Raw genomic sequence first — 11,605 nt, forward strand, 5'->3', positions numbered from 1 at the left:
CTGCCATAACGTATTCTAGGAAGCACACAACCTAAGAATGTTAAGTATAGAAGCTGCCTGCGTCGGAAGGCTGTGCAGAGCAGATTCTGGGTACGCCTTTTAATTTTTTTCTCAGCAGGGGGAGCTAGCACTCTCATCTTGAAGGTCTAACTACATGGAAATTTAAATCTTGATTCCAAATATCAAATTTCAGGATATGTTAGATTATGCTACTGAAAATCTCACAGAGGAAAAAAGCTTTCAAGTTTAACAAACTTGAAAACTTACCTTTGTCCTGAGATTCCTGAAGATAGCTGCAAAATAAGGAACACTATATTTTAAAATGAGGTTGAAAAATCAAAAATAGACCTATCAGTGACAATAATTCAAGTCCAAAATCTAAATGATAAATATACATTGAGAGCAAAAACTATTTCTTGTCCTGAAATTACAATTCCAAAAGGCTTGGGAATTTATAATAAAACTATTTTAAAGAGGTAAGTATAGTAATGAGATGATGATATATTAATCTATTTAATAACTACAACATACATTGTACTTATTCACTTAAAGTAGTAACAATAAAAAGGATTCTGTTGTTCCGGGTTTTGGACATTTTCCATATTTATTTTAAAATCCCCAATCTACCTATGGCTATTCACTTAAACCAAATATCCCCCTCACATAATCAAAATAAACAGTAGGATATTGCCAGGATGCTAGAAAAATACATAATTAATGACTTTTACCAAAAAAGGGAATTATAATAAGCATGTTTGTGTTTAAAAACTAACAGTGGAAATAATTTTTGTGCTTTAAAAAAAGGTGGTGTTTAAAAATAAACACCAGTTAAATTAGAACACAAAATACTTAACTCCATGATAACCAATTCCTTATTAAAATATTAATTACAAAGTTATTTCTAAGAAAGAAGTTAGTAATAAAAGGCAAGTGACTTACATAGACTTTACATCTTTTATCTTCTTAATAAGGGAGTCTCTCTTTTCCTTTGCTTTCTTGGATAAATTTTCCCCTTTCAGTATGTCTGCTACAAATGTTTCAACATCTAAACCATGAAATATAAGAAACAGAATACAAATTATAGGAAAGAATCATTTTTTGTGAAGACAAATAGGACAATGATTGTTTCTACACATAAGTGTTAATATCTGCACCATTTGTTATAGTTATTTATCAATCCAAAGCATAACAGTTTAAGTATGTTTCAAATACTAAGTTGGACAAATCTATTTACCACTTAGCTAATAAAATTTGTATGCTCTACTTATGCTTAGCACAGCAAATGCTATTCGGATGTTGGCATCATTAAACCAGGAAGAAGCATACAAGTTTTAATAAACTATGGTGCCCCATAAAACAAATTAGCATACAAAAGCAAGCACCACACTTTAATGCATGTATTGCTATCATTTCACAGCATTTTGTGAGTTCCTGTGTGAGCAAGTCATTCACAATATTATATCAATATAAGCTAATGTTTCTGGCAAGGCTCTGTTTTTTCCAGCGTAATCCATTTTCAGGTATACATAATGTTTAATGCTTTAAAGGAAAATACAAACCCCTTTTTTTTCTAAGCCGCATTCTCAAACCAAGACCTCCTCCTCCATACCCACCCCAACCATCTGGGCACCCTTAAGTAAAACTGATAACCAGTTGTGTGGTTCTGCCAGCTCCTGCTTCCTGCCTTGGTCTCACCACCTGATGTGTGTCTTAAATAAAGGAAGGAAGGAGAAGAAAAATAGATTCCTCTACTATTTAAACTATAGGACCCAAGAAAAAGATTTCTATAGCCTCATATACCAACTCTCCATGGGCTCTTTTAAAAAATCTTAGTAAACTTCTAAAGTACTCTGATATCTGGTTCTCTCTTGCTTAAAATCCCAACAAATCCTTGCTGGCTTAATTTTTATAATAGCTCCATTTCTTAATTGTTCATGAAATGCCATGCAACTTAAATTCCTTTTATTTTCACAATTTCAAAGCTCATTTTGAAATATCTGATACAGGGGATACCATTAAGACATGTTCAAGTAGGCATGGCAATAGCCATCCATATCGCACAATGAAGAGATGGATGTATTTTTACTTTCTTTTTATTTAACTACTTGGTCTCTCCTAACTCTCCCTGATTAAAAGCCGGCATCAAAAGATAATATTGCAAGTAATTCAGAGTAGTATAAGAGTCTCTCATCTGTACTTACAATTAACTATTTAAAACCTAGACTACGGGATAGAATGTTTGGAATCGACTTTTTATTACAAAGCATTTTGAGCCATTGAAGAAAGCTGATGAAACTGTTAAACATTCCCAATAAATGTGTAACGGTGATGCTTCACGAAAACAACGCAACAAGCAAAAGAATTAAAATGAAATTCTCTGATAATCTTTAAGAACAGCTTCCGATTTGAAATCCACCAATGACTAATGTGTTAGAAGTATCACAATGAAGTGAAAACAAAATGTCACAGCCTCTCCTTCCTTGAGTTGGCCGCATTCGGAAGAGGGACACAGGGTCGCCATGCAGCACCCATGGTTCTAAAAGGAATTCAGAACAATGCAGCGCGTGCAGGGCGTGCTCGCCCGAACTCTCCAGGTTTTGCACGCAGGGCAGCCAGCACCCTGGGGTGGGAAGCTCAGGGGCTCCCCTGAGGTGGTCCAGGCAGTGCAGGCGGGAGGAGGGGCACCCCGGCGCTCGCTCAGAAACCCAGTTCCCGGGAGCACGGCTGGCGCGAGGACGGGCGAGGAGCTGCCTCGCCTCGCGTCATCTTCACTCAACGTTTGCCTTGACTATTTGATCGCCCCTCTACATTTTCATTATACAATCCAAGTTTAAACAAACAGGATCTATTTTCTATCTCCGGAAGCAATAACGGGACGAATTACAGCCCAAGAGTTATTTCTTTAAAAGGTCACAGCAGTTCTAGAGAAACTTCGGGAAACGAAAAAGGCTGCAACACCCCACACAGGTGTCCTCACACTCCCCAAGATTGTTTCCAAAATAACGACCCCCGCCACTACCTTAGAATGAGCCGTTTGTGGAGAGTGGGGACCCCAGGAAGCCGCAGTCAGAGTGAGTAAGGGCACAGAGTTGTACTTTCCCAGTAGTTTCTGAAATGTATTTATTCCCAAGCTTTTTCCAGAAAGGGGCTGAAGGCAACCGAAAGGATTTGATAGATAGTGGCTTCTTGTTAATTACCTCTCATAGGAGAAAGTAGATAGGAAACGCTTTGCCGGGTTTTGTTTGGTTTCGTGTTTTTGGTAAGTTGGGAACTTTAAACTGGAAGCGCTTCCTGCAATCATCTTCGTTGGTTGCCGTCAGGCTGCGTTAACATCTAAGCTCTGAAATCTGTTTGTTAAAAATCGACATCCGGCCCGTTGATTTTCTAGTATTAGGAAGCCGGCCCCTTCCAGGCTCGGGGGGCCGGGAGGCGCGGTGGCCTCGGGCGGGTGCCTGCGCGACGGCCGAGCGAGCCGAGCGGTCACTCCGGCTGTGCCCGGGGATGCTCCGCTCTGCCCTCGGAACCCTGCGGTTCCCGTCCACCGAGCAACGCCGGGGTTTGGGGCAGCGCCCTCGCCAGACAAATGGGGCTGGATCTGCGGCTTTGTAGCTCAGAGCCAGGGTAATATTTCAAAAGCAGGCAATAAAAGTCTTGGGCGAATCAAGCTCTCGTCTGGCTGGATGGAAAAGAGATTTGAAGCTTTTTATTGTGCCCTAAATAGCCCTGCAAACGGTAAACTGGCAAGCGCGGGAGCCCTCTTCTACCTTCCTTGCGGGGTCGTGTCCCTCGGTTAATGTGTAGATCGCGCTGACTCCTGACTGCCCGTAAGTGGGGGAAACGCTCTAATGTGATTACAAGGAAAGGTCAGCCTGCCTCCCTCGCCTCTGGCTTGCTGAGTTACGCGGCCTCTTCCCGGGGGGGGGGGGGGGGTCCACTCACTCCCGCGTGCCCCCGGCCGGAGGAGAAAAGGGGAGAAGCCTTGGGGGGTTGGGGACCTGGCCAGGAAGGCGCGGGAAAGGGGGGTGCCCTCGGTGCGTCGGGTCGCGCGGGCGCCCACCCCAGCCACGCACCCTACAAGTCTGCTGCCGTCTGCCTTCCACCCTAGAGCCACCCCGGCCTCCACCTCCCTCCGCCCCCCAAGTTATCATCAGGAAAAGTCGCAGTAGCCAAAGTAAACGCAGTGGGGGGTTTTGCTCTTCTTACACCTGAACATGGTCAAGAATCCGCTTCCTCTCCCCGTCAGACAGAGAGGATCAGGCAGGGAAGGCCTTGGAAAAGATGGGATTTACAGCGGCTCTGTAGATCATTGTTAAGTTGTGAAAACAAAAATTTAAACATGACATGTTCTGGGTCAGCAGTCCTTAAGCCCTTTATGTTAGAAATCTCTTAATGGCCACCGAGCCCCCTGAGAGGCAAACATTTAACACCTGGTTTTCCCCTGGGGTTGGGGATTGGGGGTTGTGCATACGGACCCCCCAGAGAAATTGCCACCAGGTCCTCACCTAGGATCTCAAGTGGTTGGCACAGGTATGTTTGCATCTAATTCACCCAGGCCACCTGCTCTCCACCAACTTCCATACAGACCCCACGGTGAAAAGTGCAACCACACAAGGTCAGAACAACTTGTAAATCCTTGAAACGCAAAATAACTGTTGGCTTCTAGATGCTGAGTATACAGCATACGTTCCCACTCTCCAAGAGAACTGAGGCTCCACCACTTGTCCTGACATCATCCTTCCCTAACAGCCTGGTGGAATACCTGTAGGACATGCAGGCTGGAGGTGCCAAGCTGTCTTCCTGCCTACTCCCCCAACAACCCAGTACTCATCCACACACATACACACACAGCCTCTGGCCTGAATTACACAGGGGGAGGAGACAGGAATTGGGCTGAGTCTATCACCATTTGCTCATATCAGTAAAATAAGGGTAACACCAATCTCACAGGACCCCAAATGGGTTTACTACCACATCTTGCTACTTTATGAACTATATCAGATTACACTTTGAATTCACTGAGATGTGCGACAAGTTTAAGGCAGTACAGATCCCAGCACAGAATTTAAGCCAAAGTCTGAGAGAGAGAGAGAGAGAGAGATGCCTTTTTTCTCTCCTAAATGGGGGAATGGTCTGACCAAACAACTACTGTTCAAAACATGAAAATCAATTAAACTGGGCACATGTAGATCTATGGAATCAAATGCCCAAAGTTGGAAAATAGCTAACTGAAGAGTTATTGATTGTTCTTATAAACATCTTTCCTAGCTCTTTTATAGGTTATGGTTAAAGTGTGGACTTTCCAATATGGAAAAGGAGATGTGAACAAGCACAGGAGTTCTCATACACAATGGGTAAAACATACCTGGCTCTTCAACCACCTGACGAAATTTTTAAAATTGGCTTCAGAGGCTAAGTGATTAATTTTGATAGAAAACTGGGCTGTTGAAAGATAAGGCTGAACATCTTTCAACCTCTAAAAGATGACTCTTGATAAATAGCATTTTACAATAATCAGAATCTTTTTACCACGCATTTTCAAAGAAGCCACAGCAAATAACACATTAGTCTGAGATTTACACTATATTCGACACTAGGCAGCATCTATTGTAATGTGTTCAGAACGTGATTGAAAAAGAAATGTAAACTCAGTGGAATGAAAAAGATAGACTTGGCTTTAATTGAAAAAGACAAACTACGTGAATAATGAGTATATAAAACCTAGCCTATGCCATTTTTATCACCCATATATGACACTTAATCTTAAATTTATGAGAGGCAACTGAACTGTGTTTCAAATCACCAGAGGCTTTTCCTACTGTGTTGTTTCTACCTTTTTTCCTAGTCATACTTTAATGCTAGTAACAATAGAGATATACTCATTTGGAAAGTTCTCATATTCTACTCATTTTTTAGTATAGAAAGAATCCTATTTTTAAAGCAAACAAATGATCAATATGGATTGAGTCCCTTTAAAAATTGTACATAGTATCAAGTGTCTAGTTTAGTAATAATTTCAGATGGAAACACTTCGGATGAAATCCAAGCCAAAAGATTCTATCTCTGGCCGGCGCCGCGGCTCACTAGGCTAATCCTCCGCCTTGCGGCGCCGGCACACCGGGTTCTAGTCCCGGTCGGGGCACCGATCCTGTCCCGGTTGCCCCTCTTCCAGGCCAGCTCCCTGCTGTGGCCAGGGAAGTGCAGTGGAGGATGGCCCAAGTCCTTGGGCCCTGCACCCCATGGGAGACCAGGAGAAGCACCTGGCTCCTGCCATCGATCAGCGCAGTGCGCCGGCCATTGGAGGGTGAACCAATGGCAAAAGGAAGACCTTTCTCTCTGTCTCTCTCTCTCACTGTCCACTCTGCCTGTAAAAAAAAAAAAAAAAAAAAAGATTCTATCTCAAGAAAAAGTAGGACATTGTATGCATAAGACAAGATAGGCAAATAATTTCCTGACACCATATCTTTAATGTTTCTATATTACATGACCTATACAAAAACTATAAACATCTACTCCCTTAATTCACAAATACATATTTCTGTTTCTAGAGTGAACAGCTTATGGGTGGCATAGACTGATTCCTTTTTGAGACTAAATATTCTCCTATCAACTTTATGCTGATTAGTTATTGCTGCCAAAATGAGGCAACCTTGTTGATCTGTAGAATGATCCAAGTGCTACAACTAGGTGACTACTGGTGACTCAGTAGGTGGCACTCTTCCCTTTATATACTCAGCAATGCCCCAGGAGGAAGTTACAGTACACTAGATACATCACAAATAATCCTCATAGGAAAAATAAAACCAAAATGTTGACCAAATTGTAAATGGAACTTTGGAAAGGTGAAAATCAAACTGTACTATATTCAGCATTGAAAAAATGTGGCCCTTATTTCAACTGAATTGCATTCTTTACCTAGTGCCCCTAAAGGGGTTATCGATTATAACATGTGAAGGTTAAAAATAAAATATTCTGCAAATCCTCAGTAGGGGAAAAATACAATAATTCTAATCAACATTGCCATGTGAACCGAATCTTAAGGTCACTTTGCAAAAAACATGTAACCACTTCATTTACTATTTGTTGGGCTTGGTTCAGAGCACTGAGAAATGCTACTTTCTTCTTGTAATACTGTTTTCATTTTCTAATTTAATAAAAAAAATAATATCCTCTTACAGCTTTAACATTTGTTGTGTTAAAATGAATGAATGACAATGAATTAGAATATCTGATTGCAAGTAGTTAACAAGCCAGTAGAGGGTAATCAAACAAATTAAGGCAGGTAGAGGAAGTGGTTCTAGTTCTCTCCAACTTTCTTGCCAATCTGGAAGGAAAAACTCACATAAACTAAGACTGTTCTTGCAGTTTGTCCTAGACAAAACATATGAATAAGAAGATCAAATGGACAAGATTTGGGATTTTCTTTTGACTTTTACTATCCAGGTTAAACCAGTTTTTCCACTGCTTGGAGGAAATAAACAAAAATATCAAGTGTTGCCTGTAATGCATATGGCATTCAAAATTTGCTTTACCAACAAAATTCTGTAAATCTTTTTCTATTTATGATACTGAAAGAATTACTCAACACTTTTTAATACAAATATAGGCCCTTAAGATTTAATGTACTGAATCTATAGAAACTATATAGCTACTATTTCAAGGGCATCATTAAATGTGAGTTAAGAATTATAAGGTCTTTTTTTGCACTTCCTTAGAGAGTTTTCAAAAGAAGGAACAATGCGAGGGGCAATGTTGAAAAGTCAACCTAAAACTGCCACAATCAGAAAGAAAATTATAATGAGAATACACTTGAGCACTTACTCCTATCAAAAAGTTGAAATGTCAAACATTTCATTAAGCATCTCCTATAATGCTGTGTCACATATAATGATTTGCATAACAGGCAAATAGAATACATAGAGAAATGTCTAAGCATCATTATTTTGACAGCCATTGGCTTTTGACTTTAGATTGTTTTTTCTTGAAAGCAAAGGACTATAAGCTCCTTAAACTTTTAGTTCCTTATCTTCTCTACCTTAGAGTTCCAACACAGAGCCATGCACTCTCAGCGCATTCCACGGGTAACTACAACCACCACTCTCAGTATTTCCTTCTTGGTTTCAATGTGCTAGGCAGACCAGCAATATCCCCAAAATTCACGCTGTGGTTTTACAATTCTAAATCTAATCATGCACTATTACCCAATACTTTTGAAGGATGAAAATTATCATACACAATCCCGACAATATTTTTTTGGATAAAACATGTGAAATAACTGCTATGAGCATCTATCCTTGAATCCTTTTGTACCTCAAAATATTTGAATTACCATCAAACACAAAATGTTAACAATTTGCCTTGAATAAATAAAAAACACTTGAAAAACACTGGCTAACATTTTATATCTATAAATGTATGTATGACCCCAACTCACATCCATACTTCTTGAAAGTAGCCTCTGAAAATTAAGTGTAGCCCCAATTTATAACCCCCAAAGTGTTAATGTTTCACTATTTGGTTTTAATACTTTTTGAATTTTAATAAGGAATTTGCTTTATTAATATGAAATATTGAAAATGTCAGTAAAATGTCTTTTAAAAAAGCTGATTTCAGACATTATACTTGTATATTATCTAACTCAAGTGAGAAGACAAGGAAGTAAGCATTGGTAGGTAAACATGTAATTGAGAGCTTTTTAATCGCACACATGGGGCCACCTGAAGTACCTGTGATCTATGGGAATCAGAGCAAAGGTCTCCTAACCACATTTCACACTACCTGGGAATGTATGATTAGGGGCCCAAATGGCACACTGACTGCTCTGGGAGCTGTGAGGTGAGGTTTTAAAAACTGCAACCATAGCCTGCATTTTATTTCTTAAGTTCAAAGCTATGAACCTGGAATATCCTGAAAATGGTGATATTTGTTTTTGGAATAATGATGAACACTTCTCTAGCCAGGTTTTTAAAACACTATCCTAAACAAACAATTTCAGAGTTGTGTAACATTAAAAATGTTAACTGCAGTAAAGCAAAGCTAGCAGTGAAACTATCCTTGAATGGAGTAAAAACTGCCTTAAATCAATCTTCACAGTGTTTTCAATTTCCCTTAGGGGTACCCATTAATGACAAGCATTTCTTAGGGGGAAAGAGTATCCCACCACAAATGCATTCATCACACTGTATCGTGGTCATAAAACCTAAGTCTGCATTCAGACACTTAATATTTTTAAAATTCTATTTATGACGCTAACTACCAAAACAGTCTAACAGCCTATCAGGAGACTTGGGCTCACACAACGATGGCAGGCACTTACTGCTTCCAAAGTTATATTTTAGATGATTTTGGTTTTTCAAGAGTAAAAATAAGCAAGCTGTGACACAGGCATTTAAGAGAAACTCTTGTAAGCCACTTAATTTGAAAGATAGGTGTTTTAGAGGCAGGTGGAGTAAACCGATCCATTGAGTTTCCAGAATCCTGAGATATACAACACAAAAGAAACGATGGCAAGAATTCCAGGGCTTCGGGACCGGCGAGACGTGTTCCCCCTCAAAAGCGCAGCAGCAGCACGCCGTCGCCCCGCCGCGAGAGGACGCAGAGCCCACGGCCAGCATCCCCCCGGGCCACACCTCTCACGCCCCAGACAAGTTCCCGTAAGTGGCCGTGCAGAACTGGAAAGGGGAAGGCGCGGGTGCGAAGCCGGGCACTCCGCGCCACACAGGAAGCTGGACCGCGCACACAGCCTTCCTGTGTCGCTGCGGTGTGTCCCCGGGGCCGAAGACAAGTGGCCATCTGAGGACCAGGCCCCGCGCCACAGTGTTCGGGGCGCGTGGGTGGGCTCACCGTCCAGGAAAGCAGGGATCTGGGAAACAACCAACTTCCCCATCCCCTAACCCCAAACACCTGTGGCGCCGGCGTCGGCCTGCACCCCTACCCCTCCGCCTCGGCTGGCGCGGCCTGCCGCCCCCTTCCCAGGGCTCGCACGGGCATTCATTCCCCATCATTCTCTCAGGCACACGCACACAGAACCGTCCTGATCTCGTCAGTGGGGCTGATCCCGCATCGGCTCTCCTCACACGCTCCCCGCCTCCCGGTCCCGCCCCCGCCGGCCAGGAGCCGCGGGAGCCGCGAGGAGGGGACGACGCCGAACGCTTCTGTCCCCGCCGGCTCGCCGTCCCTCGCCCCCGCCCCCTTCCCGCGCGTTACCTGCCAACAGGTTCGTAATCTCCTCAGGGAGGGGGTAGGGAGAGGCGGTGCTGCCGGGGTTGGGCATGTCAGGGAGCGCGGGGCGTGCGGGCAGAGGATCTGTGCTGACAGGGGGACTGAGGGGCTGCGGTCTAGGCTCGGGCTGGCAGTCCCGGTAAGGACAGCGGAGTTACCAGACCGGACTCTGCCAAGGCCTGGGCTCACAACAAGGAAGTCACTGACTCTCCAGCCAGCGGCGGCTGGACTCTCGGCCCGGCCCCGCCCGGAAGATCGGGGCGGGGCGGTGGGCGGGGGAAGGGGCGCGCCGGGCCCGCGGGATCCAACTGCGCATGTGTGTCCGGGGGTTTTCCTGGCCTGGAAAGAAAGCGCCTCCGGACAAGCCACGCCCACCGCTACTCTGGGAAGCGGGAGGAGGAGCGGCTGGTGGGAAGGGGGCGGGCTGGGTCTGAGTCACCTGATCTGGCGTCTGAAGCGCCTGGTCACCATTTTGGGTTCTGGCACCACCGTTTCTGCAGGATTGTAGAAAATAATGTATCCGTGTTGCTTGGAAGATTTCCGATGTTCTGGAAGTGGCCAGCCCCGCTGAGGTTTAACACCTGTGCCGGTAACACACAGGGAGTTTCCAGCCGCCCTAAACGATCGTGCCCTTCTTTGTCTTGTTGAGTGAAGGTAACCGAGACCCAGCTTCCGCCAGTCGACCCTGAGACGCCGGTCCAGAGCTACTTTGGAAAGCGTTCTGATTGGCTCTTCCGTCACTTTTCTCCCTAATTCCTGTTCTTGGAGTGACTGATTTCTCCCACTACGAAAGAAGAATGGGTAATTCGAGGCACTATCCTTTGAGGGCAGAGGAAAAAAGCTGGAGAGACACAGATACACTGTTAACCTGCAGGCATCCAAAAATTCGCTGTGGTGGAGTGAAATAAAATTACACATCGGCTCACTCGAACTTGATCATAGAATCAACACTATCTTTCATCTCTAAATGTTCTTGAAGGCTTTCTGGCTCCTTTAAAAGTGTGCCTCTCAACAATTGAAATCGCTGAAACCCTAGTTAGTGCGTAACCATATTTGTCATCAAGTTAAATGAATACATTGGAGCCACCGAAGAAAACAGAGTAGAGACTCATAGAGGAAGTTTTAAAATCTTTCAGTGAGTGTCCATTGTGTATTACTCTTACTAAAAATATGCTTGGACACAGTGCTCACTGGGATGCCCCCAAGAGCACATCCCGTCTCTACTGGGCAAACCCGCACAGAAGTGTCGGCTCGCCTACTTCAGCCTTTACCTACATTGCCCGTGGTGGAGACAGCAGCTCTTTCCTAGGTGCTGCTGCTATGTTTTGAACATTGTATCACGGCCGGTCAACATTACCTAAACTTGAGTTTGCATCACAGCCACAAA

General features: G+C 43.5%; 1 protein-coding gene across 1 annotated transcript in view; it reads right to left on the reverse strand.

The window, feature by feature from the left end:
• SKAP2 (src kinase associated phosphoprotein 2) overlaps positions 1-10,468 on the reverse strand; it is a 176,766-nt gene extending 166,298 nt beyond the window's left edge. Inside the window, exons 1-3 of the mRNA XM_062178813.1 lie at positions 10,204-10,468; positions 940-1,045; positions 268-293 (exon numbers count right to left, since the gene is read on the reverse strand). Coding sequence (XP_062034797.1) covers positions 268-293; positions 940-1,045; positions 10,204-10,270 — 199 coding nt within the window. The 5' untranslated portion in view covers positions 10,271-10,468. The remainder of the gene's footprint in view (positions 1-267; positions 294-939; positions 1,046-10,203) is intronic.
• Positions 10,469-11,605: the final 1,137 nt, after the last annotated feature.

This window comes from Lepus europaeus, chromosome 20 (assembly GCF_033115175.1).
Source record: "Lepus europaeus isolate LE1 chromosome 20, mLepTim1.pri, whole genome shotgun sequence".
NCBI classification, from domain to species: Eukaryota; Metazoa; Chordata; class Mammalia; order Lagomorpha; family Leporidae; genus Lepus; species Lepus europaeus.